The sequence below is a fragment of the Echinops telfairi genome, unplaced genomic scaffold (assembly GCF_000313985.2).
Source record: "Echinops telfairi isolate 266 unplaced genomic scaffold, ASM31398v2 ScPeMD7_60;HRSCAF=208, whole genome shotgun sequence".
Classification (NCBI taxonomy): Eukaryota; Metazoa; Chordata; class Mammalia; order Afrosoricida; family Tenrecidae; genus Echinops; species Echinops telfairi.
The window spans coordinates 21066776-21093296 of NW_022103958.1; the positions used below are offsets into that span (position 1 = coordinate 21066776).

The 26521-nt window shown below is 44.2% G+C and overlaps 1 protein-coding gene across 1 annotated transcript in view; it reads left to right on the plus strand.

Moving 5' to 3' along the window:
• Nucleotides 1–26521, plus strand: part of DCDC1 (doublecortin domain containing 1) — a 497394-nt gene that overhangs the window by 424987 nt on the left and 45886 nt on the right. The window contains exons 23-29 of the mRNA XM_045291000.1: nt 5260–5419; nt 9317–9475; nt 11223–11423; nt 17491–17584; nt 20183–20353; nt 23699–23884; nt 25403–25606. Coding sequence (XP_045146935.1) covers nt 5260–5419; nt 9317–9475; nt 11223–11423; nt 17491–17584; nt 20183–20353; nt 23699–23884; nt 25403–25606 — 1175 coding nt within the window. The remainder of the gene's footprint in view (nt 1–5259; nt 5420–9316; nt 9476–11222; nt 11424–17490; nt 17585–20182; nt 20354–23698; nt 23885–25402; nt 25607–26521) is intronic.

The window sequence follows — 26521 nt, forward strand, 5'->3', positions numbered from 1 at the left end:
ACCATTTTGTTGGCAGCTAATATAGCTATCATATCCTAGTTCCATCACATTGAGCAGTATTGTACAACTGCAACCACAATCAGTTTCAAAACATTCTCTTCCTGCTTGATCTCCTTGATGTCAGGTAAATGTTACCCCTCCCCCCTCACTGTATCCCAACACCCCCACCCCCACCTCACCCAAAGACCCCTTATTCTACTTTTTGTCTCTATGGGTTCACCAATCCAGAGTTTCCCCAATATAGAATACAAAACAAACCCAGAAAACGTTGAAAGCCAGATCAGGCCCAATGCATATCAGAGGGGGCATAAAGTGACAAGATTTTAACTGTTCACATGAGGTTTATCATTTGATCTTCTATAGTCATCTCCCCAATGCTCTCTGTTTGGTCACCAGTTTCTGCCCCTCCCTCCGTTATGGAGAGAGAAAAGTCACCGGAGGCTCATTTCCGGTGCTGATCTCACAAATGTATCTGTTGCTCCCACTGTCATCCATAGCTCTCTGTAACCAGAATCTCACAATTTAGCTTTTGACATTATCCCTCCTTCATCTTCAGATTATATGATTTACAATCCTTAGGTCACGGATGCTGATGTGCTTCTTCCATGTACATTTAGTTGACATCTCACTTCGATGGCTGCTTGATTTGGAAACAAGCCTTTAAGACCCCAGATGCTATTCTATTCTGAGCACTGTCAAAATCTTCACCTCACTTTGCTAGAGCACCATATCTCCCTGAGGGTATCAAGCAGGGTCATGATGTAAAAACTAATTATTCTTAAATTGGAGCTAGGATTTAGTGCGAGCCCAGAATTCATTCCTGGATCTGTGTTTTATCTGTCTTGGGCTCCCCTTAGAGAACTCTTTGTTAATTTATGGTAGGGAATCTTAAAGATTTTATGTTAATATTGTCATTGATTAACTCCTGGTACTAATTTTAAAACACTGCTGAGAGAGTGATATTGGACCAGTTTAGGCTAACTGCATATCATAATACCTGAATTATTTACTTGTACAAAATAAATCCTTACGTGGCTGAACACTGTTTACACAAACCTTGGGAACCGGTTGCCAGGCAGAATTCACAATAATATTCACTGATGATATCAATCACAGATCTGCCAGAATAATATATATATCTTAATGCAGCAAATCGGGCATTCATGTACTAAGTCGATGTTTGTCCGCGTACCGACAGTTCAATCCTCTTTGTATAGCTATCTTCTGGCTCTTTAAATACCATGCATTTTCAGTCTTAAGTCCTCAGGTTACAGGTGTGTTTGAGGTAGAGTCCAATTCACCTAGTGGAGTTTCCACATTGGATCTCTCAGGTGTGGCCTTTGATGCATATTGTGAGCCTTGAAGATCCAGGATTTATTACCCCAGTGTTCTATGACACTTGGCCAGGGTCCCCAGGTTGTGTCTAGGAACTCGGATTGTGTCCAGATACTCCCCATTTAGGGGCTTTAAAAGTACTGTTAGTCATTTTTCGCTCCCCACTTGGAGGTTGGTCCTCCCTCTTTTTCTGACAACAGGCATGCCCTTGTCTTCCCCCAGACATGTCTACTCCCTTTCTTCCCTCCCAACTTGACTTGCCCAGGTAGGGAGATCTACCTGTCAGGGGGGACCTCATCATAACTTTGATGGCAACCACTAAGCAATCAGCATCACCCCCCGCCCCCCCCACCCCCCGCCCTTGACTATTTGATCCCAGCGGACATGAAGAGCCCTTGCCAAAGTGCCCTTCAGGATACACAGCTTGAGACGATGGTGAGTGGTTCATTGACACTGGTCAGGCCCTCCACCAGGTTGGCTGCGTTGGCCAGCAGACTGGATGTCCTGCAAACCTGAGCTTATGTCTGTCCTGTTGCTTGTCCCGATAACAGCGGACTCATGCAGTATTTGTCCTTTTGTGATTGACGAACTTCACTCAGCAGAATGTCTTCCAGATCCCTCCATGTCGTGAGGTGCTTCATAGCTTCATCACTGTTTTGGGGGGGGATGCACCGTATTCCATTGTGTGTATATATCAAAGGGTTGGGGTTTTTTTTTTACAGTAAATATTTAATTGTCTCCATGAGTAACTAGCACAAGTCTTTCTGGGAGGCAGAATCAAGCTACCAAAGGGTTCAGGCGGTGTGGGCTTCCTGGATTCGAGCCCCCTGAGCTACTGACCCCTATTCCACACACCAGGTGACACAGGAGAATGAGGGTTGAGGAATGGAATGTGGCTTGAGAGAGAGAGAATGCCCTGGAATGCTGGTGTGGGAAATACAGACCCAGCCTTGCCCATTTGCCTGCAGCAGGGGGAGTGGGAGGGAGAGAGAGAGAGAGAGACAGACTAGCCCCCAAAGAAGGGCTGGAACTACATTCAGCCTCAACCCCAAGACTTAGGGAGAACCAAATGATTCTCTGTCCAATTTATCTTAGGAACCCTTCCCACCTGATCTTCACTTGACCTCTAGCCTGTCTTCCTAATGTTGGATTCCAGATGCTACAATTCAAGCCCTGGGGCTCCTTGCTCCATCTTGTCTCCTGGCCTCACCCAGGGGAATGTCCTGACCTCCTCATCTGGCGAATGTGAGAGTTTGGGGCACTTCCTGGCCATTGTCAGCAGCAGGGACTTGGCTCAGCTAGTCCAGCGAGTGTGTGGCCCAGTGGAGGCCAGGAACCTGGCTAGTGCTAACCACTGGCTTCCCACCCCATCTCTCACCACTGGACACACTGCCCTTTGTACAGTGAAGTGAGCTGGATGGTTTCTGTGCTGGGAACCAGGGCTGGGGCCCATGAGCTGAGGCATCTTAGGGGAAGGTGTGAAAGACAGAGGGCAGGCTGCAGCTCTTGTCAGAGGTCAGGGAAACTAGAAGCTTTCCAGCACGAGGGGAAGGAGGAGGGAGGGGGAAGGCAGCAGGGTCTGCGCAGAACTGTCAATCTTCAGACCAAAGCTTTTTTTAATATAATCGCCTCCTGATGGGAATTTTGGCTGTTTCCAACTTCTTGCTCTTGTTCACTGTGTTCCAATGTGCATGGTAGAGCAGGGATCTGTTCATGGGTGTCTCTCATTTCGGTGGGATCTATGCCCGGTAATGGGATTGCTGAGCCCAACGCTATTTCTATTGCCATCTGTCTTCGTAATTGCCATATCACCTTCTACAGTGGTTGGACATGTTTACAGTCTCACCAGTAGTGGGTAAGTGTTCCAATCTCTTCGCAGCCTCTCCAGCATTTGTTGTTCTATGGTTTTGTGTTTTGTTTTGTTTTGCTTTAATTGGGCTATGGTTATGGGTGTTAGATATAAATTTATTTTTAAGAGACCATTTTACTCCTGAATGTTGCTGTTTGGCTCTTTAGATTGCATATTTAACAGGATCCCCGATGGCTCAGCACTTAAGCTTTAGGGTACTAACAGAAAGGTTGGCAGTTCAAATCCACCAGTTGCTTCAAGGAGAAAGATGAGTATGCCAGTCTGCTTTGATAAACATTGCAACCTTGAAAGCCCAGGGGGGTAGTTTGGCTCAGTCCTGTACTATCACCATGCATCAGAATCAACTTACGGGCAATGAGCCCAGTCGCTGTGTTGTAATTAACACTACAATTGGGATGTGCTAAAAAAATAAACTTGATTTTATCTATAACACATCTGGCTGTGTGGTGTGTGTGTGTGAGCGTGTGTGTGTGTGTCCACTATCATTCCATCTAGAAAAAAAAATCTTTAGATCTAAATTTTGTCCAATCCATTCATTTAAATTCAATCTTTCAGGAGGACTTTCCTATTGCTGTTTTTAGACCCTCACTGTGGATCTTCTCTAGCCAGGCCCGGTTGCATATGCTCTCACTCCCTGGGCTCAGCACGCTGAAGTCCACAGCTATAGTGGTCCATAGTCCATTATTTCGGTGTAGGGATTGCTTTGGGTGGGTGGTGTGCTTGCTGCCTCATTTGACCTCTGGTCTGCTCCCCATATGCTCCTGAGGCCAATGATGGACTGAGTGTTCATGCCCGGAGCAGTCCTTTCCACAGATCCATGAGGATGTTGCCCCTGCTCATGCTGCATCCTAGCTTGTAGCCACATCCCCAGAGACCGGATCCTACGCAGTACCTGGGTCTCATGATTGTGCCTATGCTGCAGGGGCAGGGCAGCACAAGAACTGGGCCCTCATCATATCCTGAACAGGTGTTCTCAGTGTTTCTGTGCTCAGCTAAGGTGTCAGAAGGGAAGCCATTGTGTGGAAATCAGGACACCCTGTGCTGGGTAATGCCTTTCCCTGTCTTCTGCCCCAGTTTCCCTCCGGTTCCCAAAGGGTGCTTTGTCTCCAGGTCAGTTTTGCAGGGAAGACTTCGATGTGCTAAAAGGAAGCTCAGGCACCTGGAAACATCTTCAATCACAGGGATGGGGCGCTGTCCTGAGTTTGCATGTCAAAACGAGCTGTGTGGTCTTGCGGTCCTTTTGTCACCGTTCTCATCTCCTGCTGGCTGCCCCAGAACAAGAGTCAGGGAGACAGAACAGGCACAGAGAAAAGCTCATCTGTGTAATTTAACATGCATTGCACACCACATGTTTTACATGTGCCTTTGTAGTCATGGGGAACTTCCACTGGGGACTTTGTGATCTCAGGCCTAGGTGAACCTAGGCCTCCTTATGAAATGAAAATCTGACACTTCAACATGTGAGACTGTTTACTACTTTTTAGTAAGTAAACACAGAATAATCGGGTGCCTACCTTGGTTATTGATAATCTGGTAGAGAATGACCACTGCCATTGAGTCATGCTGGCTCACAGTGACTTTGTAGACCAGCTAGAATTGCCCATATGTTGGTTTCAGACACTGTAACTCTTTACAAGGGTAAAAAGCCTCATCTTTCTCTCAAAGAGGTTGGGGTTTTGAGCTGCTCACCTTGTGGTTAGCAGCCCAACCTGTAACCTACGAGGCCACCACCAGAGAATGACACAGTTCTTCGCGACCTAACGACATGTACATCAATAATGAGGTCTGTTAGAATCATTAGGGACAGTTTGGTAGAACAAGTTCTGTGTCTTAATATTCTTGCCTAAGAATATCTTGAGTGCAAAGAATCTATAAGAATTAAGTTAAGAGAAATACAATTTATTAGTTTCAAAAGCAACCTTCAATTACCCTCAGGATTTTTTTCTCTTAGACTACAGCTGGAAATTCTCTCTTTTTAATTATTGTGTGTATCCACATTCTTCCTGTTTTGCAATCATGACTTATGTCGCTGCAATGTGTGCCTGTCTGCCCAGCTCTCTTTCTAGAAGTCCAGAGTGACATTGTAGCGGGAGCCAAGCTTGCTGTGCATAAACCTGTAGCAAATTCTGGAGAAGAGAAGGAAATTATAGACCCAGAGGAAATGCAAATGCGAAAAAATGCTTCGGCCAGAGAAAATGTTTCTGGTGAGATTCTGTAAGTAATCAGCGGGGCCAGAAAAGCTACAGAGTTGCTGTTTGAACTCAGCTCATTAGCCCTGTAACAGAGCAGAGCCCTTCCCGGGAAAGCAAGGCACGTGTGTGGAACTAACGTCAGGTGAAGAGCGAGGGTTTAATGAGTTTTCTGGTAAAAAGGATCCAAGTGGAGCATCTGTGTTCTTCTTTCAGCAATTTTGTGTTAAATGGTATGATTTAAAAAGACAAGAAGCTTAACACCTTAGAGAGTGATGTGAGGACGTCCTCACATCTTGCTCCGTAAATGTTGATTTTAGGGTTGGGGGTGGGGGGCGGGCCCGGATTAAGCTACTTCTCTGGTCTAGGTTCAAGTTACTTACCGGTTATTATGCATGTATCAGTCTTTCACGTGTACCATTGTAACGGCTTCCTGTTTGGGGTCCCCATTCCATAATCTCTCATCAATTTTAAATGTTTATCTATCTAAGAGCCATTAAATTCATGGAATTCTCGTATGACATTGTTTTCTCCAGACAGGAAAAAAAAAAAAAGCAACAGTATAGTCTGGAAGAAAGCCTTTCTTACCCTGGTCCAGGACTGAGTGACCCTGGTTTACAGCCCAACGCCCTGCTGTTCTTTTCCATCCAGGCACCTCTCCCCAGCTCAGGCTCAGTCCCGATCGCTGCACCCTGATCATGGCACACTCCGCTTTCTCTCTGAGAAGGAGCCCCGGTGGTGCCGTGGGTAAGCACTCAGTGCCATGTGAAAGGTTGGCGTTTTGAAAACGCCAGCTGTCCCACGGGGCGGATGTGTCTGCTGCCATCGAGGCCTACATCCTTGGAAACTCTGCGGGGCAGTGCCACGCTGTCCTGCAGGGTTACTGTGAACCAGAGTGAACTCTGACGACAGGGGCATGTATTTTTGGTTTGGGCAGGTTCCTGAGGTTATCTGCAATTGGAGTGCTCTACTGACCCCAGTGCTGTCTTTTACAAATGATTCTTCATCTCTGAAATCCATCATGTTAATGACTGGACTTGGAAGTCTTCCCCAGCCTAAGAACTCTTTGAGAGCAAGGGCTGTGTTAGTCCGGGTAGAATAGAGAAACAAATTCATGGAGACACTCTTATGTGTAGAATAAAGAGCTTGATATACAAGACCAATTGAATATTGAGAAAACATCCCAGCCCAGTCTAGATCAACTCCATAAGTCTGATATTAGCCCATATGTCCAGTCTATAAATTCCTCTTCAGACTCATGCAACACATGCAATGACGTCAAATGCAGGAAAATCACAGGTCAATAGGTGTAAAGTCTTGTGGATCCAGTGGTAGAAGAGGCATTTTAGCGCTGGCAGGGGTCTCCATGTGGTTCCTTCAGCTCTGAGGCTCTGATTGCCATCAGCCTGTCTCCATGTGGCTTGTCAACAAGAATGTCTCTCTGGGAGTGAGTGTGTTTCCAGTCTCCAGCGAGCTATTTATCTCTTTAGCTCCTCCAAATGAGGTCATCAAGCTATGATCTGATTGATAGGCTAGACTCCACCCCTTCACTCTTAATCCTCTTGACAACAGATTATGTAACTACCATAAGGACTCTACTCTCATACCCCATGAAGAGCAGAGGTTCCCCCCAGCTTTATGAATACATGATTGGGTGAGAGTCCAAATGGTAAAACCAATAAAAGATAGTCCAAGTAGTAACTGTGAAAAATTAATTTATATATCATTGTTATGAACTATTCCTAAGAGATTGGTTTTATGCTAAATTAGGAGACCTTCAACTTTTGGAAACCAATTTTCTTTCTGTGATAGGAAAGTGATATTTGTGCGTGCACACACACACACACACACATACACACAAGCATCAGAAATCATCTTTCAGGGAATATATGATTTGACCCATCTGGTATCTTATTTAATGTCTAGGAAATTTACCCCCAACTCTCCCAACATCTCCCCCAATACATTGTTTTGCCTTCCAATTTTCTAAAGACTGTATCATCTAGCCTCTTCATTACATTATTAGAGTATACATCATGGGGAGGAACAGTGGTTGTGTGTGGGAGGGGGAGGGGAACAAAATCAGAAAGTAAAACCAAACCAAACCATGGAGAGCAAAGATCTCATAGATTTCATCAAGACCTGGAGGTTTAAATGATTCAGTCCACACATACCACGATGCAGAAATCTGCGCGCCCCAGGCAGGCTCTGTAGCCGTCTCACAGTGCAGTTATAATGCGCTCATGTGTTCATTACCTGTCTCCTGGCCTGTGGAAGGTAAGCTCCAGAGACCTGAGAGCGCACTTGCTTTGGTCATCACTGTGTCTGCCCTCCAGCATTATTACACTACCCTTCTTATACCACTGTGCTTCTCACCACGGCCCAATGCCTGCCCTATTCCAAACAAACCACTGCCTAGCGAGTGGATTCCGAGTCACTGCGGCACAACAGGGATCTGAGACAGTGGATCTGTACAGGAGCCTCATTTCCCCCCAAAGAGCAGTCAGTGGGTTTGAACCCTGACCTGTAGTTAGCCTAATACATAACCCACTAAGCCACCACAATTCCTTGGGCCTGCCATATAGCAAATGGGAAGTAAGTCCCGGTTAAAAGAATGAATGGATAAATAATAAATTATCAAATAAACGAGTTAAATCATTAAGAAAAATCAATTAATATAGCAGGATGGAATTTTTAATGAACCACGATTCTAAAATTGATTTGACAATATTTCTTTTGTCAGAACCTCAATATCTAACCCAATAGTCCAGTCGATAGATCAATTCTAAGTGAGGAAATTAAACATTGGGTTTTGGAGACAAATCTCATTCGCACCTTTCTAAATATATTAAAAATAAAGACATCAGTTTGGTTTTTGGTTTTACCTCTTTTCTTCCAAGAAATGGGGTTGAGGGGAAGCCATGTTTCTCGTTTTGAACACAAGATGGCACTGTTGCATTTTAACTGTTGGAAAGACAGTTGACTTGGCGCAGAGGCTTCATCGCTCAGTTGTTATCCAACCTTTTCATAGCTGCGTTAACATTTTTGTTGCATTTGAAAAATGTGCGGTCAGCTCTGCTAACCCAGGGAATTGTCCCTGAAGATTTTGGTAATTTGATATCGCTTGTAATTACATAACAGTATCACAAGTACTGTGGCGATCCTGGTCTCCCACGGAGAACTTTATTTACACATATGCCTGTTCAGAGTGCTGAAATATGCTGGCTGCGGTCCCTGCATACTGTCCTCGCCTCTGGCCAAGCAGACTTCAGGTTGTGTCCATTCCCGCTGACGGCAACTGTGCCCAACACAGGCCTGGCCAGGGAGCTTGTTGCGTATAAATCCACATAGTGGCTGCAGTTTCCATCTTCCTCTTAAGAAGAAGCCCAGACCCTGTCTCCATGATTCACTCTTAGGATTAACTCTGAATGTCTTGGCATGTTGTTCTCTATCACACGTTGGTTCCTATGTGCTGCGGCTGCTGGGTTTTCCCTTAATTTCTCAATTGAGAGTGGAGAAAATAGTTCATTAGGATTCCTTAATACTGTCTAGTGAGCAGTTTATGAAACCCAGTACCGGAGACTGTGCCCTTCCCGATAGAATTATCACCCATTTTCGTCAAGCCGTCGGAGCAAGTCTTACAACCTGTTTGCTCCATCTTTATTAAATCACCAAGTACTCTGTATCTCTGTGTTTTTGAAATACAGTACATGGCCCTACTTTTTAGGAGTAGACACCAGGAAAATGAATGCTCCTTATGGTGTAAGAATTTTATCTGTAGCCTTACATTCCATGATCTAAAGGTGTATTCAATTTCTAACGTGGACATATCACTTACTGATCAGAATGCGCTCAGAGAAAATTCTCTGAAACCAAATCAGAATTCTCGCTCAGACTTGTGTTTGCTTCTGAACCTTGATAGAGATGCACACGCCAGAGCCCACCTCCGGATGAAGGCTTGCCACTCGCTTCTCAAGTATGCCTGGCAGAAATCTACTCACGACTTTCCGGAGGCAGACACTTTTCCAAAGAAAATGGAAGAAGGGCTCTTTGAAAACATGGAACCTTCGAAGAAAGCCAGGTAAAATGCTGCACGTTGAATCCTGTTAGAGATTTCTACCTGGTCTGTGATTTGCTCACAGAAATATTCCCAGGAGCTAGCACTGCTCTTAGCCTCTGGGTTATTCCAGTGCACACATTCTGTCTTTCCCACGTTTTGGATGAAGCGGTTTTCAAGTATTGGGGAGAAAGACCCTCTCTTCTTGTTCACTGGAGTGTCTTTTCTATTAAACTCTGAGCTTATCTGGGCCTGTCCCCTGAGAGTTTACACTGAGGCCGAACAAATGCTTGAACGAACTTCCAAGCAAACATGCAAAATATCCTGATGACTTTGAAAAAGAAAATTTTTATTGTGTTTTCTTTTTTTTTCTTTTAATTTTTGGCTGGTATCAGAAGGAATGACAGAATATAATGCTTAGTATGCTGTAAACGTTTACATATTTGCTTAATATTAAAGCACTTTCTGGAAGCTGTGAATTAAGTGATTTTGGCACTTCAACATTTAGCATTAGTCCATATGTACAGTAATAGATATTTATAGATTAAATGCTAGCACATTTTAATGTTTAATAAGTTACTTTGTACTTTACAATCCTCAAGTAAGCGAATGTTTAAAGTGGACTTATCAGTTTATTATTTGTAGAACCATTCTATTCCCTGAATAGTTAGGGGGGATTGAAGAACTAGAAGAATATTCTATTTGCCAGGAATACTGTGCAAAGGTCCTAGCAAGACCTATAATTTAAGCAGAATTCACTGTTTTCCCTCTGCTTTGCTATGCTTGCTGTCTTGATTTTTTATGATTAATATTACAAAATTCCACAAAATTGGTGGTGTTAAAAAAGCAGAAAAGTGTTGATCACAATTCTTGTGGGTACAAATTAAGAGTTTGGGCCATGTTGATTCCTTTTGAGGGCTTAGCTAGGAGAACTGTTCTATTATCTCTTGTTGAATGGTGCTAAACTCTAAACTAAACTTGCCGCTATTGAAACAATACAACTCATAGAGACCGTATAGAACATGGTAGAATTGCCTCTGTCAATTTCTAAGACTGTATGTGGCTCTATGGGAACTCGATAGAAAGCCTCCACTTTCTTCTGCAGAACAGGTGGAGATTTTGAACTGCTAACCTTGCAGTTAGCAGCCCAATGCATAACCACCACACCACCAGGAAGCTGCAGATAATCTCTTGCCCTGTAGGGCGGGTCATCACCTGCTGTCTTTCCCCTGTATGAATGGCTTTGCTTTTGCACTGTCTTTGTCTTGTACAAAACACCACTCAGAGGAATTAGGACTAGGACTCACCTTACACCTGTGTAGCATCATTAACTGTATTTCCCCCAAATAAAGGCCACATTCACCAGTTCAAGGGTTAGGACTTCAGCATGTCTCTTTAACAGAATTCAATCCATGGCACCCATCTCTCAATCTCTTACTACTATTGCTTCTCCTTTGCTCCTCCTCCACTTCCTCCTCCTTCTCTTCTTTCTCTAATTGCTTCAGTGGAATTCTTTTTTCTCTCTGCTGATAAATTTCTGATATGATCTTTGGATAAACATTTATTTCAGTCAGAATATACTCACCCTTCCATTTTTTTACAGCAGTTTGCAAGCACAGTACTAATGATCTTGCTGCCATGTGGGCGATGACGCTTCACTGACATGTTAGTATGATTCACACTGGGTTTCTTGCCAACAGCATTTATAGGCTACACTACCTCAAGTGCATGGGACATTTTTCTGCCACTAATAAGCGTTTCTTTATCTCAACCATTCGCCAAGGCATGGTAAATTGCCGAAACTTTGCTATCAGCAATTTGAATACAGAGATGGACAGATTATAAGCCTCGTTGCTCCTCAGCTTGTCCTGGGGGTACCAGGTCCCCACCTCTGTTCTGGCACTGATGTGGTTTTAGTGGTGAAGGCATCTGACGAGAGTCATCAATTCTGGATACACAAGGAAGACAGCAGGTAAGCACATTTTATTTGGGGCTTAGTATATACAAAACTAGGAGCATTGGTGGCCTAGTGCCTATGTGTTCAGCTGCTAAATGCAAGGTTAGCAGTTTAAAACCACCAGTCACTCCACAGGAGAAAGATGGGTCTTTTTACTCCCGTCAAGAATTACTGCCTTGGAAACCCACAGGGGCAGTTCTGTCCTGTCCTCCAGACTGACACTGGGTCATCATTGACTCAGTGGCCATGAGGATGGTGTGGGTTTTGGAATATACAAAACTGAGCGGAGTGTAAGGGGCCTAGCATGGTTCCCATAGAGCAGGCGGGCTTATATTTGAAGGCTTTAGATTTTATCTAACTTGGCAGATCCCCTGCCATCCTTGCCAAGCAAGAGAAAGAGAGAGTGACATCAAATGTAGATGTTCAGTAGACAACACACAATTCATTCACAATCAGATTCAGATAAGAACTATATAGTCTGACTGACTGAGTGCATAGTTTTCCCTGGCTATCGAGGAAAGGTACTCATTGAATTGTATTTTTATGATATGCAATAATTGAAAGTGAATTCTAAAGAGTCCCCAGTTTTTAAGTTTTGCCAGGTATTTCATTAACTTAACCTCCCAGACCCATATCTTCCTCCTTCATAAAATAGCCAACCAATGTAGTTTTCACCCACACAGAAAAAATGAATTCTCACCTTAGTAAATTTACCAACTGCATTCAATGCCTGGCTTTGATGAGCTCCAGACTCAAACTAATCACTATCAAAAGGTTATGATTGAGATCATCAGAGTCAGGGTATAAGAGGTTACGAAAAGATTCTTGTTACCTTTGTTGGGTATGAAAATGTTGTGGTTTTCTCTTTTTTAAACATTTGATCAGTTGGATATAGGTTGTACGATTTACAGATAAAATTAAAAGAAACCTCAGATTTTCATAAAATACTCTAAGAAGAACACTTTTTAAAATTTGAATGTTAGGGAAATGACTGAGAGATGAGTGGCAGAGAGCTGCTTGTTGTAGTCCATGGTGGCCCATTATACTATTCTCTCTGTTTTCATGCATGTTCAGACATGTCTTTAATCTAAAAAGAGAAAGGGGGAAACAAAACCTTCCCTATTGTTAAGACTGACTTCCTTCCAGTTCTCTGGCAGCGTTCTGTGGGGCCAGGGGTTCTCCAGGGGCCTCTTTATTCTTTTGAAATATTATAAAAAATGCTGTGTGTTTATGAACCAGAGTAATATATATATATATCCCCCACCCCACCCCCCATGCCTGGGGAAGAGCTGTGGTTTTCATTGGATTCTCCGTGTCTGCCATGCAAAAGGCTTATGACTGGCTGCTTTGAGGAAGGTCACATAAGCTTCAGCAGGGGGCAGCAGCAGGCCCAGCAAGGGCAGGAGAGGCGCTTGCCTGCCTCTGCTCAGGGCCTGAGAAGAGCAAAGCTGCCAGCAAGCAGCCCTTGCTGGGCTTCTTTTGGAGAAGGCAGAAAATGCCAACCGCGTGAGCCACCTGGTGAGTGTGTTTCTTCGACTTTGCCCTGCGGAGCCTTTTGTCCCAGAGAATGGCTTGCTCCATAGGACCAAACTGTGTACCTTCAGGCACACGTGATGCTGAGGAGCTGGGGCCCTCAGAGAGAACCACACAACCAAACCCCTGCCCTTGTAGAGCTGATGTCTAGTGCTTCCTGTCTCTTCTGTTCCTGGGAGTCAGCCACGCTTCTTACTTAATCGCCCACATGCATACTTACCGTGTTCACTCAATAGCCAACCAAGGTTGCCTTTCATCCACAGAGTCACAATTAATTCTTTTCATTTATTTTCACAGAATACAGCTTTCTGCACTATAGTAGAGGTCCCAACCTCACCTAAATTAGACGTAGAGTTTATGAACAAGGTACGGTGGGGTGGGGGAGGACATACACCGGCAATGAGAGCCAAGCTAAAGCCAAGCACCATGACTGTGACCAGGAACAAGAATTTGGTCGTTGGAGAAGAAGACTTGCTCTGAGCTCTTGTCAATATCTGACTGTTGTGGTTCTTTCTGTCCCTGCTCTGTCTTTCATCCTAACTCCTGTGGAGAAAGCAGCAGGGTGAGGAAGGGGTCTATAAGTAAAATGGAAAGAGAAGTTTGCCCCAATCTGTGAGACACTGGGCTATGAGCAGCACTGCTTTGGAAAATCTAACCCAAGGGGTAGCACAAAAGAGGAGCGAGGCCACCTCTTCCCACCGCCTTCCACTCTCCAGCACACTCTGCAATGTTGTCATCCAGAAGCCCCTTCATGTCCAGCTACAGCAGCGGAGAGGGGCAGTTGGTGGGAAATGGTGGCATTAATTGCTGCTGGGCCACAAACTTGAGTCCAGAGAAAAGAGAGAGAGCAGCCCAGGTGGCCTGTGGGGCAGGGTGTGCTCATGAGCATACGGTCACCAGAAACCCTTGGGCAGGGGAGGCTTTGCAGAGGTTCTAATGACTTGGTACACGCGAGATCCAAAGTGAACAATGGGCTCCAACATAACCATAATTGTGAGGATGACGCAGGAGCAGGCACTGTCATGTCACTCTGAGTTGAACTGACTCAAAGGCACCTGATGACAAGATTCAGGGTAATCTGTGTCCTTGGTGACTAAGGACCTGGGCTTGCTTCCTCATTGTCCCTAGGCGTTTGGCTTTGTGCTTTGTCATGTAATTGGAAATCGTTTGTTCTGATAATTTGGGGAGGCCAGAGCTACCTAAGGTTGCTCTACAAAACAAAAACCTGCAGAGTAGTTCCTTCCTGTGGAGGAGCCTTTCCTCTTCTTTGTTTTGCCCGGGCAGGAAGTTAGTGCCTAGGGAGGCCATCAGAATGGGTACAGATCCTGTCTAGACCGAGGAGGGCCGGTCAACATTAAGGGGGGTACAGATGGCCCAATCATGGCTTAACGCCCAGTGCCTATCACCGCGTCCAGAGTGTTTTACTGTCAGCCATGATGTCCAATCCTTCGGACCTTGACTTACGTTTTCAGTGTGGTCTTCTATTTCAAACAGGAACTCTAACATCTGAAACAATTATCATCAAGATGTCGTAAGGGAAATAATGATTGTGGGAATAAGGTGCGACTGGGTGAGCACATGGTCTAGACTAGAAGTTCGAGCACGGACAGAGAAGGGACTGGAAAGTCAGGAAGAAAGGGCCGAAGATGCACACATTTGGTTCCAGCCATACAGAGGGATGGTCCAAGTCAACTATTGGGAGCATCTGCCATCTCCTCAGTTCACGTGTCACAACACCTGAATGAATTATTTGATCTGTGAAGGGAAGGATAGGAAAGCACCCAGGTTATTTATGTATTTCGAATCCATCACAGGACTCAAATTCAAAGAGGGAAAAAATTATATATATGTATATATATATACACACACACACAGTGTCATGGAATTTGGAGCTAAAAGAGATCTTTGAAATCTTCTAGTCATTGTCACTTGATTACCAAACCCAAACTCACCCAACAGGACAGAACTGCCCCTGTGGGTTTCTGAGACTAGCTCTTTATGGGAGTAGAAAGTTCTGCCTTTCTCCCACAGAGCAGCTGGTGGCTTCAAACTGCTGACCTTTTGGTTAGCAGTCCAATGTGTAACCTCTATGCCACCAGGGCTCCTCACTCGATTGCAGAGTTAGGTAAACTGAGGCTTGAAAGGACTAAGTGGCTTGTAGGCACTCCAACAGTGGGGTAGTGAACAAGATGTTGCTGGATTACAGAGTAAATCTCCACCCTCCTTCTTGGCACACAGGGAGCATTGAATGCACGTCCATACACTTGAGCTTTGTGCAGGATGCACACGCTTGTCCACGCCTCTGCCATGGGCAGGCCTGGGTGACTGTACTGTTCAAAATGGGAAAGTAAAAGCAACAGTGGAGAGGTGGCGCACAGGAAGCATTGGGGAAGCCGCAGGGTTTATTCTAGGCAGCAAAGGAACAAAGAAAGCTACAGAGCTAATCCTGGTATCTCAGTGCAGGTCATTGCAGGAAATCCAGCAAGCCTTCATTATTTGAATAATATTATTGCATGCCAATAAAAACGCTAGTCTCACACATCGCAGCATGCCGGGTCTGCAGAGATGAACAATACAGAGGGCCAGCTCTTGTGCAAAATGGTCTTGATAAATGCCCCAGAGGAGCTTTGTGAAATGGAATATGCATTCCAGATTTAAAATACTGCCTCACTGACTTGTCATAGAAGAAATACATGATAAAATGAAGAGTGACTCTCTTACAGCATTCCAAGTAATATGAAAACTCTGCTCCTTTGTTTTCCTTTACTTCCTCATTTTTTCCCAATGTACCTCTATGGTTTTATGTTCAAGATGTGCAAGTTTAATATGTGGGCTTCCCCCCCCCACCCCTACCCCCACAGTTTGGGAAGGAGAACGTGTTCCTTGAAACGAGAGCAGGAACTCAGGGAGCCTGCCGTGTTTCCTGAGTCTTGCAAGCTTTCTTCTTTGACAAGCCTGCCTGGTCCTGGGACTCTGGCTCTCCCTCCTTTGCTGGCCTCCAGCTCTCCCAGGTTGGGCGGCCCTGCTTTTATAACAGAGCCCCTGCTTCCCTTCTGCCCTCGCCCTCCTCCGGTGGTATTACACATGCCCTGAGCCAGCCTCTCCGCAGCAGGAGGGCCGCTGCTGTTCAGGAAGGGAGCCCTGTTGGCAGAAGAATTGGCTTTTCTATACCAACAACAGTGTGGAATGCTCAGGTCTATTTTGGGAGTTTGCTTTTGTTTTTCATTTTAAGTGATACAAGGAAAGAATTGGGGGGGGGGGGTGATCAATAATTTTCATTTTATTTTTCAGTCCAAGGAGCTTCATATTGCTCCCATACCAGATCATTTAAAGATATTCTGCATACATCGTAAGCTTTGAAATACAACTCCCTTTGGGGGGAAAAGAGAATTTGAGGTACAGCTACAAAACGATGACAACCATTAATCACAGTAGCTGGGATCTGGGTTTCTGGCCGGCACCGTTGGGGCTCAAGCACAGGAACAGCCAAGCACGGAGGAGGGGCGGGAAGGGGGGGGGGGCTCGGCGGGGCTCATGCTGCGGTGTGTGCGGTAGATATGGGTCTGAAGGGACACCTTGGCACTTCGCAACCACAGCCTGGCCCTGCGCTGTGTGTTTCCTCTGCGCTGGCAGAGCAGCAACGCTGTGAGGGGTGCGCTGTGCCACCACTTTTACAGATGAGGAAGCTGAGGCGCCGAGTCTAAGGAAAGCTAAGAGAGGCAGATTCAAGCTTCAAAGGCAAGCGGTGTGGTTTCGGAATCCACGCTCTTGGTCACTCTGCCACATGGCCTCTCGCAGTACAAGCAGTGAAGAAGATGTGGTCCTCTGGGTCCGAGCAGGAGGTAGAAACCACACAGATTAAACAGGGAGAACTTCTTATCAAGAGTGATCAAACTGCGATGAGGCCATGCTTGTCAAATATGAGAACTCTATATGGTACTCTAGAGCTGAGAGAGTGTACCTAAAGATGGACAAATGTACAAGTGGGACACCCCCCTCCCCGCCACCCCCACAAAGTGGAGCTCAGATCGCATTGGAGGCAGAGAAAATACCTAGTTTTCCCAGGGCAGACCTGGTCAGGGGTCAGTGGACAAGGAGGAATAACGCCAGTGGGGGCAGGGCATCGGATGTGCAAAGGGCCTGGGGTCTGGATACAGCAGGTCTGGAGCACCTGGGAGGGCCATGAGGAGGTGATTTCCAGGCCAGGTCAGGAGAGGGCTACAAGGGTACTGAGGACCTGTGTGTTCTGCACCGGGCTGGGCAGAGCATCATCAGATACCTTCAGTCCCAACTGCTTACCGGCTCTGCAACAGCTGGAAACAGCAGGAAAACCCCCTCCTCCTTCAGTGTTCCCCCAAACTTTCTACCCAGAAAGCTCAGCATTTCAATCCTGAAAGAGGAGAAATGCTTCCAGAAAGGACTTCCGTAATCACAGACCATGCATTGTAGGTGAATTTGGAGCTGAGAGGCAACTCCTGGGTAGATGGCGCAGAAATGTATCTAATCTGCCCATGCTACTTTGTAATGTGACTCATCCTGTGTTTCCAAGGACCTTCCACCTGGCAAGTAACCCAAACCTTGTGCTGGCCGTGTCTCTGACTAAGGCCACAAATGAAGGTGGCGGCCACCCGGTTGTCGTTCAGGTAAGACGTGACAAGGCTGAAGAGCAACCCCAGCCCCTGACTGCGTGGAATTCGAGCAAAACCCATGCTTTCTTGTTGCGGACAAAGAAAATGGATCTCGTGGAATCCTAGCTCGATGGCGAATGTCATTGCTAAAACATTTACACTTGTCAGCTTGGATTTCAAATTGCACATGTGTTCATGTAGCTATTAATTTACGTTCATCCAACAGATGGTAGTTGCAGGCTTGTGACGTGCCAGGCTTGATGCTGGGTACTGAGATCCAATGGTGAGAATGGCAGATCACCCCCAGCCAGCATGAGCTCATAGTCCTTGTGGGGCGGGCTGGGGGAGGGCAGGCAGGTGAATGTTAGAGTCATGATTTTTAACTCGGATGGCCAGAAGCACTTGCATGTTCCCCTACTTGGTGACTGGAAGGAGGGACATATAGTCCAGGAAGGTGTGAGTTTATCATGTTAATTATTCTAATATACCCATTTCAAATACAGTCTTGTAAATATGTATAGCGTTGAAACAAATTTTGAAGACTTCAGAGAATCCTGGTTTTGATATCAAGTTTGCACAAAGATATATGGAGTTCCTTTTTCAAATTTTCCCATCATCTTCAATTACTTCTAACCCAAATCGCTCTATTACAAGAATAGATGCCCCCCCCCCACCTCCTCACCTTGTGAAGAGGAGATAGATTGTTAGAAAGTCTCAGATCTGCAGGTATTTTCTGTATCCTCCACAGTATTTAGCATCTTTTTGTTGAAAGGGATACCTTGTCTCCAAATAACATTTGTTTGACTTCCTGTTTTCAGTAGCAGTGAGGCGACTTGTTTTGCAAGCCCTGAATCCCAAATTGGGACATAACCTGGGCACATATCAAAGCTTCATTAAGTCTTTCATCCTGATGATAAGTCTGGATTGGAAATTTCTTGTAGCAGTCACGGGACCTGTAGGATTACTTTCTTCTTGGTCAGATGCCTTTCAGCCCAGACCACATGGAGAGAAAAATCTCATCTGGACTCACATGTAGCATTTTAAGGAGTTTCATAAAATTTACAGATACAGTATCTGCCTCTCAAGGTCCTACTTTATATGAAATGAGTTTGCTCTAAAGGCAATTTTTATGATTTTTCAAGGTTTTGTTTCTGTTTCCTCTGCTGATGTCTAACTTTTATGTTTTGAAGCATTCAATGTCGGAGAAAATCGTAAAAACCATAGAGACTGAGGCATGTGATCATAATATCATGACATCCTTCCTTGCTTTTTTGAGTTTCCAGCCCTCTGAGAGAGACTTTTCTGGTCTGACCCATTAAATCAGTTCTTCAGACTCATTTCCTTTTCCCCTTTACTATTAATCTTACACTTGGTAAAGTAGATGTTATTAATTATAAAGTTCCTTGCCATGTCATGATATGTTTAGCTGGAATTAATCTACTGGTTCAGATTCTGTTCAATTGAAGCTGTTCATTTCTATGCGTAGACTTGAGCCCAGTTTGATAATTAGAATAACTATACCATTTCTATTAAACATCAAGCTCGATTGTATTCGTATGTTTAAAAAAAGCAAAACCAAAAAGCCAACATCCTTCGTCATCAATGGAGTGTGAATTAAAATATCAAGGAACTCTTTTTTCTCTATTAAACTGATGGTGTTTTGAGAGGTGTGAGGCAAATGGGTCATTGCACATACAATGGGGGGTGTCAACTAGGAGAACTTTCTTGAAGCATTTTGATATGACAGGTCATAGTTTTTCAAAAATGATCGCTTTTTAATCAGTCACCGTGCTTCTAGAAATCACAAACATTCCGTTACAGAATCAATCAGTGTTGTTTTGCTCATAATGGGGAAGGTTTGAGAAAAACCTATATGCTTCACTATTGGGAATTAGTAAAATACAATTTCACAGAGATAAAATAACATATATCCTTAAAAAACAGGTCATGAAATAATTGTTAAGAAAAAAAGAAATGCATCTACCAAATTGTAAGCATTTTGTGTTTCTCTTTTTGCAAATCTAAGAAAATATGTGTATTTATAAATATAATGGAGATTGTTTATATGATACTGAAAATGTCAAGAATAGTTATCATTGGATACTGGAATTGTGAATAAAATTTGGGAAGTATCTTTGCTTTCATTGAGAAATTGCTTTCTAAATGCCTATAATGAAAGATATTACTTGTAGAACCATCTACCCTGTTTTCCCAAAAGTAAAACATCCCCCGAAAATAAGATTTACTTACAGTTTTGCCTCTCGCTGACATATAAGGCACCCCCCGAAAATAAGACCTCCCTGAAAATAAGGCCCCTCAAAGCTACCGTAACTCTGGACTCTGGACCGTAGTGGTGGGCGCCGCTGTGAAGCTCACTGTTGGCTGCAGTGCAGCCGGAACAGACAGGAAGTGCGAGGTCTCTTTTAATAAAACAATAAACAATAAATGTGTACCATATTCTTCTTCATGGAAAAATAAGACATCCCCTGAAAATAAGACCTAGCACATTTTTGTGAGCAAAAATTAATATAAGGCACTCTCTTATTTTCTGGGAAACAGGGTAGTAGTCTACTGTCTCTCTATATGACTTCATTTGCTACCTTTTGCCCCCAGAAATATAAGCCATATAGCAATGGGACCTCCAATCAAAAATGGAATTATATGGAAGACACGAAAGCCTTTGTGGCTTTTCATAGTACTGCAGTGGATAAGGAAATCACAGCAGCACACTATGCTGGCGTTTGCACGTCCTCTGTGATAAAAGACGAAAGCATTGACCAACCAGTAAGTTGTTCCTTTCTGCCAAAGAGAAAAGAAAAATGGAGTAAAAGTGAAAAACAGAGTTCTGATGGAAAAGAGGGGAAAGAATGAAAAAATGGAGTAAAATAGAATATTTTAATAAAGAGGGTTTTTTTTTTTCCTAGAAAGCTTAGTGTTAAAATAAGTTGAACACTCATTTTTGAGCAAAAATCACATAAACCATGAATTGGGTTAGGGAAGAACAAAGGACATTTTATGTGACTATTCTGCTTAGATTTTCCATAGCTCTCCATCATTGGCGCAAGCTATAGCTGAGCAGTTCAGCAGCACACCCCCGAGGAAGTATATGCATTCCTGCTGCACTGCCCCAAGTGTGCCTGCCATACTGCATGGGACTCCACCCCAGAACTTGTATTAAAATGCAAGTAATTGTAAGGGACTTTATATTATGTTACACAGCATATGGTGGAGTATGAATATATTCTTAATTTCTAAAGGAAATAATTTAGCAAGTTCAGTTCTTTAGTTCTTAGGAAAGAAGTACTTGTCTCAGACTTCACAAATACTTTCAAATGACTCTGGGTCAGTGGGTCAAGCCACCATGCAGTTGTTGATGATGAGCCTAGGGAAACTGTAAATTTCATAGTGAACTCTACAAGACTCTCCCTTCCCCTTGACTCTAAATTTCTACCTCTACTCCCACCCCTCATCTTCCCTCCCATTGCAATCAAGTCGATGCCAACTCGTAGTGACTCTATAGGACAGGGTAGAACTGCCCCTGAGGGTTTCTGTGATTGTGACTCTCCACAGGAGTAGAAAGTCTCATCTTTCTCCCTCGGTGCAGTTGGCAGTTTCCAACTGCTGATCCTGTAGTCAGCAGTCCAGTGCATAACTACTACGCCACCCTACTGTAGGGTCCTCATTCCCAACTCTGCTGAATACTCTGCAGTTGTGCAAATGTGCTAAACCATTGTGCACTTCTCTGCCTTTAGCTACACAGCCCATTTCCTGCCCCTTTCTCCTTTATCTGTGAATGTCTCCTAGTTAAAGGGGCTTTAGTTGAGCAGTTCACCAGTCAAACCGGTCAAAGGATGCTGAGGAAATCTCCAAAGGCCCCATGAACCAACTTCAAAAAGCCCCACTGTACCGGGTCAGAACAAGAGACAAATGAAGCCAGTGATTGAATACATAGGTCTCTCTACATTCACATTTTCACTTGGATACTAGCAGCCCATGGGTCATAACTGGAGATTGTGGTTATTAGGAGTGGCCGAATTGGTTTTGACTTGCAGTTGCCTGTGCACAGAACAGCAGAGCAAAACACTGCATGGGACAGTGCCGCCCTACCCCCACCATTTTTCTTTTGTTTGAGCCTATTGTCGCAGTCACCCTGTCAATCCATCTCCTTGAGGGTCTTCTTAGTCACTGATACTTGACTTTACCATGAGTGATGTCTTCCTCCAGGGACGAGTCCTCAGATCAACATGCCCAAGGGATGTGAGATGATGTGTCACCATCCCTTCTTCTAAAGACCATTCCAGCTGCATTTTCACCAAGATGGATCTGTTCACTCTTCTGGCAGTCTACAGAATATGAAATATTCTTTCCCACTATTGTAACTCAAATACATCAGTTTTTGTTTATTTTTTTTATTCATTGTCCAGCTTTCAAATGCATACAAGGCCATTGAAAATACCAGGCTTGGGTCAGGCGCCTGGTGCATCTTAATCCTTAAAGTGCAAGCTTTGCTCTTTAACCTTTAAAAGAGGTCTTTATGCAGCAAATTATTCAGTACAAATATATCATTTGATTTCTTGACTGCTGTGTGGAAGCGTTGATTGTGTATCCAACTAAAACATAATGGCACTGGTATAAAACTTTCGATAAATTAATGGATGCAGGCAATGAGCAAGTCTTTGGGAAGTGCAAACAATTAAGCACTCAACTACTGGTCAAAAGGTTAACTGTTCAAACCCACTGGAGGTGCCTCAGAACACAGGTCACAGTGCTAATCTGGACACCTGGGGTCGTTCTGGTGAGAATCAGCCCCACAACACTGAACAACAGCGTCCATAACACACGCAGTGCATGTCAGTAGTAAAAAGAAGTAAGCAGATAAATAAGTGTCCTCTGATGTCAGCACACAATCCCACTGATGAAATGGTCCAGCTGAAAAAAAACCAAGCAGAATTTTTAATCACATCTCTCATTCCAATCATGAATCCACTGGAAACATAGTGGACAGATGAATGTGTGAAAAGACCTGAGAGCAAACAGGCCGCTAAAACATGATGGGAAGAAAGGAGGCAACAAATAAGTTGCAAGAAAAAAAAAAAAAAAAAAGGCAACAAGGGAGAGAGGTGTCACTGGAGATGAAAGGAAGCAAGAGACATGTAAGCCAATTATGATGTAGAGACCTTAATTCTGTTTGAAACACTGTAGAGAGAGGGGGGATAGGAAAACTTGAATACTGACTAAATATATTAAGATGTTATCATTATTAACTTTCAGGTGTGATACTAGAGCTTCAGTAAAAATTAGGGGGGGTGTCCTTTAGAGACAAATCCTGATTTGTTTAAGAATGAAACTATATGATGTCAGATTAACTTCAAGATAAATCTGGCTCAAGAAGGGGGCAGGGCTACAGATGAGTAAGACTGGTAACTGCTGATTTGGTTGGAGATGGTGAAGGGGGCATGGCATTTTATCCTTGGTTTGTGTGTGATGAACACCTCCAGTGACTAGTCCATTTGTGCTTTTATTGACGGATATTAAGAAAGGGGCCTGCAGGGGAAAGGAAAGGAGGGAGAACTCAGAACGATAGGTAGCAGAATTTAAGGTGAGTTAGGAGGGTGGTGACATGAAAGTTACCACAGGCAATGAAGCAGCGGCCCCTGGCCTGGGGGTCTCAGTGGACACCATGCTGTTGTGATTACAAGAAGTATTCAACCCTTTAAGCAGCAGAAGTTTTCTAGTTAAAATGTTTTGTTAGAAATCATTTTGAAACTATTTTACAGTGCTTACCTCTCAATAGCGTGTCCAGAACACCATTTAATCAAGTCAGGACCATCAATATGCTGGTTATACCACCATCCCTGCAAGGAAGCCCGTCTCCAGACCCGATGTGCCATTAACATTAGAATGTCATTGCTTCCAGCCTTTTTCAGTTGGCAGGCCTTGCAAATATATATTTGATTGGGGGGCGGGGGAGAATATATATAAAATTAAGAAACAAAACACTTTCATGTCGATATTTCCAATTTTGCCTTTTGAAGTGATCAAGGTGCTTTTTCAGCATTGCAAAGCGCTCACGAACATGCTCCGCTTGTGAGGCATGCTGTGTGAAGACGTCTTTGTCTCCCCTTTTAGGGATATTATTACATCTCACCTGGTGGAAAGAGCAAAACGACGCTCTGCTTAGCTTGCGGTGGATCCATGAGAGCAGAGAAGGGGCTCAAGCAATTGCCACCAGGGGTCTCCTTCCTCTGCGCCTCGGGCTCCAAGACCCAGAAGCCCTTCTCACTAGGGCCCTTCAAGGTCATCACCGTGGCCAAGGTGCGTAAAGATCTGTGCTCTGTTAGTGCATGTCTGGTAACAGTTTGGAAACTTTGACGCATTCCTTATCTGCCTTGCACTCAAGTTCATCTCGGCTAATCCAATTTATCTTCCTCTGACGCCCCTTTGCCATTTTACCTGCATTGATTTCCTTTTCCCCATTGTAATTGAAAATACATTTTCTTTTTTTTTTTTTTTGAAAATACATTTTCTATTAATCGTTCAGTACACCCTTTGAAGTTAATTGGGCACTTCTGCTGCTTTCATCATCTCCTGACACTTTTCCCTGCTCCCTGCGCTGCTGCTTTTCCGTGAGGAAGTGACTGCACGTCTTTACTCAGCGGAGGAGCATTTTTTTGTGCCTCTGCCCAGAGTAAACCCCTTACTAGTGTGAAACACTGCAGGGAGAATTTGACACGTTGTTGCTAATGACTGCTCAGGTTGGGTGCCCTAGACCATGCATCCATGTCTAATACTATTTATAGCTCACAGAGAGCTCTGCACTCTCTTGTGCTCATAATTTAAACTGGCACCTTTTTAAAACCTGCTGCCTTTCAAGCTGAGAAGTGAGCGGAGGTAGGAGACCCATACACATCTGTAGGAAACCGAATTCTCAGCCATCGAGTCCAGTCTGACTCATGGTGACCTGATAGGGCACGTTCGAATGGCGCTGGCATGTTTCTACGACTGTAACCCTTTACAGGTGTAGAAAGCCTTCTCTTTCTCCCAGAGAGTGACTGGTGCTTTCGACCTGCTGACCTAGCAGCAGCCCAATGCATAATCATTATGCCACCAGGGCTCCTCTCAAAAGGGGTCCTTCCTCGGAGGTGGTAAACTTTGCCTCCCCCATTCCTAGATCACTACTGTCCATCCCCAGGGTATCAGGTTATAATGAGTATCCATAGGCACCATCACTCGCGAGAAGAGACGTCAACCTACTGGGGGAAACCTGAAGGGTTCGGCTTTGTTTTAGGACTGAAGGCCTACAGTGCTGAGGAGGTGGCATGAGCTGATTGGAAAGGGGCTTACATGCACGGGCATCTCAAACAGAGAAAGTGCCCTTCAGAACAGCATTGGGATAGGGTGTTTGACACGCATTCCCACATGGTTAAGGCCACCTGAATCCCTGCATTCACATCAATATCTGCCACTACAGAGTGGTGTCATCTTAAAGTTAAGCGATTATCTGTAATGACGGTGTCCCAGTTCTTCAACCTCAGGTTCTCATTGACCCTGTCACCCTTTGACCCTGTATCCTGTCACAGGGGAAATTCAAGAGAAAACAGGGAAATGTAAGTCCAGTCATGTAGGAATTCAGTGGCAAGGCTGGGAAGAGAAGTGGGGATTCTGCCCCAATGTCCTGCCTTCTACAGCATCCAATATCTTAGCATAGGATGTGAACATTTTAAAAATGTAGATATTAAACATATGTACACAGTCATTTACTAAATAAAAAGACTAACACGTAGGAACTTTCAACAGCTCATGAAATGTATGATTTCTTCTTCTTAAAATCAGGCTGATTTATCTTCTAACAAGGCTGAGGAAACACTACGTTATTACGAAGGATTCCAATTATCTTTACGGACGCAGACATGCTCATGGGCTATATCTCATGGTGGAATGGCAACGCCTCACCAGAAGGCAGTGAAAATAATTGCATACAAAAATGGGAACGGATATCATGATGGGAAGTTAATTGAGGCTGGCACAGTCCCCATGGTAAGGGATTATCACTTAAATGTTTGTGTCCTTACAGTTAATGATAATGGTTATTCTTCTGACAAAAAAGTAAGCAGTGGGATTGAGTGATAAGTATCTCTGGCCAGTCTCACTAATTTAAGCTGATGAGATCAAGATCTTTGCTTTCTCAACAATTTCTTTTTGACTGTGTCTCTTTGGGATATATAATTTTAGAAAAATGGGCATCCAGAACGTGGGTTTTAGATTTGAGTCCAGGGCAAAGATCTGTAAGAGAAGGGGCAGAGAGACCATAAACAGAATTACGTGGTTCTCCTAAAAGACAGGAGTGCTGTTTTCTGTCTTCTTTCCTATCCCAGCTTCAAGCTGGCTGCTGCTTGAATAGGGAGACATCTCACCCCGTGCTCCATCTGGAGAATCGGAGCGTACATGTGTGGTTAGGATGTTTTCCTTCATTTTCACAGTGGACAAGCAGGTTGTGGTGGGAGGGACTAGCTGGTCTCTGGCTTAGAGATGGCTCCCCAAAGAGGCGGGAGAAACAGAAGGCTTCGTGTTTTTCTCCATTTCTTGGTCATTGTCTTGTCGACACAGTTTGGCCAAGGCCTCTCCTAACAGAATGTTCAATAGAATAAAGAGTTATTTGGGGGACTTCCTTACAAATGTATGCAGCACACATATCCATTGTCCTAGTGCTGTAGCTTTGCTTTAACACATGCACCACAAGTGGGTGATTCAAACAGAAATGCATTTTCTTGCCCTGTAGGAGACCTGAAGTCTGAATTCAGGGGACTAGCTTTCAGGGGAAGTGTTCTCTCTTGCTCCCTGTCTCTTTTCTGGCAGCTTCTATTTCTATATCTAGTTGCCTTGGTGACCATATGTCTTGTTTGCTTGTTTATTGCCTCACTTAACCCGCTCTTTAACATTTCAAAAGAGATA